Here is a 6,646-nt window from a genome sequence, read left to right as displayed (position 1 = left end):
CCGCAACTCCCTTCCCCCACATGGCCTTCGAATACAATGTAGTTGGTGATCCCTTCTCTGAGTTGACCTTTCCCCGGAACGTGAGGCCAGCCTCGAAGCCATGGAGTCAACCTCCTGGTACTTATTTCTACAGTTCTTGGGTGTTAGTCTCCCACTCTGTTATTCTATATACCATAGATGAGTGCAATCTTTCTATGTCTGTCTCTCTCTTTCTGACTCATTTCACTCAGCATGAAACTTTTCATGCCCATCCACTTAACTACAAAATTCTTGACCTCCTTTTTTCTAACAGCTGCATAGTATTCCATTGTATAGATGTTCCAAAGTTTCCTCAACCAGTCATCCGTTCTGGGGCATTCGGGTTTTTTCCAGATTCTGGCTATTGTAAACAGTGCTGCGATGAACATACATGTGCAGATGTTGTTTCGATTGTACTTTTTTGCCTCTCTGGGATATATTCCCAGCAGTGGTATTGCTGGGTCAACATTTGTACTTCTTAATGAAAAAGACAAAACCTTAAGTAGCTCTACAATGTCAATTAGCTTTTTCACTGTAACTAACAAGTTACTGAGAAGCTTAGGCTGATTATGCACAAATATAAACATGGGTTCCTGGTAGAAAAACAAAGCAGAGTTCTGGTCTGTCATTTCCAGCACGGAGGTGGTTATTTTTTATGGTATTGCTGGCTCATGACCTACACAGAGTTGGGAATGGACATTCCTGCACCAAAGCCATCCAGTTTTCTGGAGTTTCTGAGCAGAATTTGCATCAGTGCTTACAGTGTCATCTTAATGAGTCACCTGCTTCTCTGCATATCTTGATTAAAAGATACCTATTAAGAGCATCACTAGACTCACCCAGAATGACTACAAACAGAATGTTAATTTTTCTACCTTTTTTTCTCTTTGGACAGTCTATGTAGGCTTCCCATTTCTTTGGGTCTTCGTTTCTCATAAAAGGTCTCTCATATCACATAAAACTTTTTATAAGTGCAAAGCCTTTTCTCATGTTTTTTTTCTTTATGTTAATAAGATGTAACTTAGCCTCATTCATGCAATCCTGTTTTCCTGTCTTTTCAGTTTAATCCTGATGCTTAACCAAAATGGACCAAGAGAGTAAAAAACAAACTCTACCTTCTTTGTGCCTGTATACAGAGAAATGACTAAATAAACAGTAAATGAATGTCTAACTATGTAACAAGACTTTGGCCATGCTCCCTTGACCAAACCTTATAATGTATTACCACAACACCTGTATATCTCTGTCTCAGGACTTCCTGCAGAAGTGCACATAGCTTACATACAGGAACAAGTTGGAATTTTAAAAAATTCTGCTCTGACAATAGTGATTAGCTAAAGAGTAATATTTTGGGTCTTTTTTTTCTAAATTAAGAATGAAGTGTGGTTTGGGAACATGGTCCAATTGAATCAACTTTCATGGTTTAGATGTTCAAAGTTATCACAATTTTCCACCATCAAAGTGTCCTCAACACTGTTCTTGTGCGACTGTTAGTTTACATATTTTCTCTCTTCTCCCCTGCCTTCACTGCTTGGCAATCACCAGTATTGACCAAAGAAGCCCAAAAGGAATATATAATAGACTTGTTTCAAAGGTACATATCTAATTACTTTAATGACTACAAAATAATATGTAGAATAAAGGTGTCAGAATTATTTTAATCATTCCTGTATTATGAACACTATACCCTTTGTAATAGTCTATATATACATTCAATATTATAATATATTATGTATACAATCATGCACTGAATCCATTTTATAAGTATTTTTGCATTCTAAGCTATTATTATATCCTGAATGGAATTCTTGAAATTTTAGAGTATAGCATTAAAATTTTAGAGTATAACCGAAAACCTCCAGAACCCAGCAACCACCTGGCTCAAGGCCACTCTCCACATGTTCGGATGAGCCTCACCTATGAAGGATCTGGCAGAGAAACCCAGGTATGCAGGACCTTAGATCTCCAATCCTGCTCGAATCAGAACTGAGCCTCCTCCACCCAGATCCCCAGTTTTCCAGTAGCTTGGCAGTCACGCCCACACACTGACCCCAGCAGCATATAATTTCATCAATGGCCAAGATGCAGAGACTATAAAACAAAGATCCAGGAAGAGAGCAACACAATTTTTCCTGGAGCCTGTAAGGACCTGTAAAGATGATTAGAGGCTGCCCCAAAAGCTTCTGTCCCTCTCGGAGAGCCGGGCAAGCTATCAAGAATATGCCACTTGCATGGCAAAGCCTGGCAAGCTACCCATGATGTATTTGATATGCCAACAACAGTAACAGTAACAACAACGTGCTCTTAGTGTTCCTGGAGCAAGCATACACCATTCAGTTACACTAGCGTACAGGGATGAATGAAGACATTATTGGTGCACGCTCGAGCAATCAGTGAACATCGGGATGACAGTGACATTGAGAGTGACAGCTTTAAAAATTTAACAAAATTTATCACAGTATTTTCTTCAAATTTTAGTAAATACAAAACTTTACCATAATAGATGAGAACACATGCTTTTATGTGGGGAGAGGGTCACAGCCAGCGATGCTCAGGGGTTACTCCTGCAAGTGCTTGGGGATCATATAGGATGTTGGGGACTAAACCTGGTCAGCTGCATGAAAGGCAAGTGCATTACTTGCTGTATTATGCTCTGGCTCTTAGAGAGTACACATTTCTAGATACTTACTAGTATCAGACACATATAATCCTTTTAATAATTGTTAAATTTTTCCTGGACTCAAGTATTACTACTTTCACATATCTTTGAATGATTACCTAAAAGGTAAGGGAGCTAAAGCTACTTGAAAAGCTCATAATCCAAAGATTTGCTTGTTCACCCAGTTATTTAGTTTTAAATTTTTTTTTATCTGATCTTTCAATGTTAGAATACTGGGATGTTGTTGGCACCCCTTTGGCACTGCCCTTTGCTTCAAGACAATGTCTCCAAGACACTCTCTACTCAAGGAGAATTCCTGGATGCATAATCATCGGGGTAGCATTGCTCAAACGGGAGTATTGCCATGGGGAATCTGGCATAGAATGTGTGTTCTATGAGACCAGGGATTGTGATTTTTTTTGATATGTTGGAATGAAAGTCACAAATCTCAGAGAATTTTGAAATCCATGAGAGTAAGTCTAGTAGATTTCAAGGTCTAATGTGCTTCAGTGCTGTCTAGTACCCTGAGCTCTGCTGCGTATTACCCTCAAATTCTTGAAAAATAAAGAAATGAATATCAGATTAATGGTGCCAGAAGTTAAGAAGGAATTGGGAATAGGACAGAAGTTACTATCATGACTATGATAAGCAGGTTTTGGGATTTGTACCTTGATCATTTCAATATTTTGGTTGTGATAATTGAGTGCTTTGTCAGATGCTGTTATTGGAGAAGCTCAGTTATTATTTCTTGCAACCACAAATTAATATACAATGATCTCAAAATAAAATATTAAGTATATTTTAAAAACACAAGTACTTTCCCAATAAGATTTCTATTTTAAAATAAAATTTTATTTGATATTTTATTCTGTGAGTCCCTAGACAAGATAATTTCAACACTCTATCAAAAGTTTTTATTAAAAACTAACCTATAGCACTCTCAAAAATTGTGTACCTTAAGTGATTCCCTAACATGTAGTTACATAATCACATGTACCTCTGATTCTGCCTTGAGTACTTTCACAAACAAGGAGTATACTCCAGGGCTTACATCTCCAAAGACACCAAGTCTCATAAATGCAGCCTTTCTTTATAGTGAATATTATTTGGCATTTGTTATTGAGGTATAAACATCTGCAGGTAATAATTTTTCTTTTATATTTATGTGAAATATAAAAGTAGAAATGTTTATCTCCCATTTTTGTATTATAAGTTCAAGTTTGATTATTATAAGGAAATAATTTGTTGGGTATCAACTTACTCTATGAGCCCTTATCTCAATGTTAAGTACCTCATCATCAAATTCAAACAAGGAGTACAAAGGAGCTTATATTAAAACAAAAAAGAATAATGAGGAGTTAAAAAGTGCATGCAGTTGTCTGAAGTCTCATAGTTGACACAAAAGCTGGAAATGGATCCCAAACTCTTTATAGCATTTTTGCTTTATACTTTGCTTTCATGCTATCATGGCACTATAGCAGGTAATTTGTGAATATAAATTTTTTTTAAAAAATTTGAGTTTCTGGTTTCCCCCGAGTTATAAAACTTTATAATAACTTGCTCTACTAAATAAAAAAAATCGAGTTTTGGGGAAGGGATGCAGTTGAGTAGTACAATGTATTTTTACATGTGCTAGATTCTTCTCAGCCCCAAAACAATCCAAAAATACAGTAACCCTCTCCTACCCTCGAGCAAATGAATATATGCCTTCTCATTTAGTTTACAACCCACATCTAGTCAAAGTTTCAAAATTTGTACTGGATTAAAGATAAGGAATCTAGAACTTCAGATTTCAGATATATAATTACATGTTATTAATACTGTCATTCTGTTGTTCAGTTAATTATCATATAATCCTATTAGACATTAATGTTCGGTTTTTGTTTATTGTTTTGGTTTTGGAGCCACAGTTAGCAATGCTCAGGGATTACTTCTTGCTTGGCATTCAAGGAATGACTCCTGGCAGGGAGTGACCTTATAGGCTATTGGGGGTCAAACTTGGGTCATCTATGTATAAGGCAGTGCCCTGATCACTGTTTTATTGCTCCAGTCCCAGATATTAATGTTAAAATAAGAATTAACATGTTTGTGATTCTGCTGTGAATATATTTAGTGTTCTTGATACTAAATATTTGAAGGAAAAAAGTGGTATTATAAAATTGTATTGACCTTCATTGTTCAGAACTCCTAAATGAACTATATGATGCAAATCTGAATTAAGTTTGTTGAGATAAATAATTTTCTTAATATTCCTATTACATTAATGAAAATTTTACTATCAATTTTAAATGATGTATTGTGTGAAAGCAATTCCTACCAGAATTACACATTTCTGTTTTTGTCATTTTTATCATATAGCTACTTCAAAACTTCAATACAAAAATTATCATAGGGGCCAGAGTGCTAGGACAGCAGGTAGGGCATTAGCCTTGCACATGGCCAACCCGAGTTTAATCAATGGCATCTCATACGATCCTACAGCACCACCAGGAGTGGCTCCTGAGTGCAGAGGCAGGAGTAGTTCTTGAGCATGGTAGGTGTGACCCAAAAAGCAAAAAAAATGTATATTATATTCTGTTCCATCCTAATATTAACTTTTTATTTTCCCTTTCAGGGGGCAGCAAAGATTTCCCAGTATAGATGGAGATAAAAAACTACACAACTGTGACAGAATTTGTTATTGTGGGGCTAACAGAGGACTCTACAGTTTCTACCATTTTATTTATTCTTTTTCTAGGAATCTATGGGTTCACCTTAATAGGCAATGTCAGCATAATTATGCTAATCAGAAACAGCCCTCAGTTGCATACCCCTATGTACCTTTTCCTCTGTCACCTGGCCTTTGTAGACATCGGGTACTCCAGTTCAGTCACACCTATCATGCTAGGGGGTTTCCTCAGGGAAAGAACCACCATTCCTGTTGCTGGTTGTGTGTCTCAGCTCTGTTCTGTGGTCACATTTGGGACAGCTGAGTGCTTCTTCCTCGCTGCCATGGCCTATGATCGCTATGTAGCCATCTGCTCACCCCTTCTCTACTCCACCCACATGTCCCCCAGAATCTGCATTCTTTTAGTGGGAACATCCTACTTAGGTGGGTGTGTGAATGCTTGGACATTTACTGTTTGTTTATTAAGGCTGTCCTTCTGTGGGCCAAATAAAGTCAATCACTTTTTCTGTGACTATTCTCCACTTTTGAAGCTTTCTTGTTCTCACGATTTTGCTTTTGAAATCATCCCTGCCATCTCTTCTGGTTCCATCATTGTGGTCACTGTGCTCATCATTGCTCTCTCTTATGTCTACATCCTTATCTCAATCCTGAAGATGCGCTCCACTGAGGGGCGCCAGAAGGCCTTCTCCACCTGCACCTCCCACCTCACTGCAGTCACTCTGTTCTATGGGACCATTACATTCATTTATGTGATGCCCAAGTCCAGTTACTCAACTGAACAAAACAAGGTGGTGTCTGTGTTTTATACGGTTGTGATCCCCATGTTGAATCCTCTCATCTATAGTTTAAGGAACAAAGAGGTTAAAGAGGCCATGAGGAAACTGATGGCTAGACACATTGGTGTTCGCAAAATAATCTGATTTTAATTATAAACTCCATAAGAACCTGCCCTGAGATGAAATAATAATGTATTAGTAGATCTCAGAGCACACTTAGAATTCTACTTGCATATTTCATGATATTGTTATCAAGACAATTTTTAATTTAAAAGTAATATTAATCCACCAAAATAGGAGCATCCAACAAAAATTCTGTTTTCTCCTTTCACCACTTTTACAAGTACAGTTTTGCATCTAAAAGTGCAAATATGCTTTAGTTCCTTAAACTATAGATAGCAAGGTTTTGCTCTTATGGAATTAACAGCTGTATACACTTGAAAGACCCAAAATGGGAAATAAAGAGTAATATTTTCTCTAAGACTTTGGCATCTGTAATAGGGTATCCACACTGCACAGATAATG

General features: G+C 37.2%; 1 protein-coding gene across 1 annotated transcript; it reads left to right on the top strand.

The window, feature by feature from the left end:
• Positions 1-5,317: 5,317 nt before the first annotated feature.
• On the top strand, positions 5,318-6,309 carry LOC101559244 (olfactory receptor 508-like). Its single transcript, XM_012933827.2, is given in 2 exon segments — positions 5,318-6,233; positions 6,236-6,309. Coding segments are annotated over 2 exon segments (990 nt in total).
• Positions 6,310-6,646: the final 337 nt, after the last annotated feature.

This window comes from Sorex araneus, chromosome 6 (assembly GCF_027595985.1).
Source record: "Sorex araneus isolate mSorAra2 chromosome 6, mSorAra2.pri, whole genome shotgun sequence".
NCBI lineage: Eukaryota > Metazoa > Chordata > Mammalia > Eulipotyphla > Soricidae > Sorex > Sorex araneus.
The sequence above is the reverse complement of the archived record's forward strand: the minus strand, read 5'-3'. Positions and strand labels throughout refer to the sequence as shown.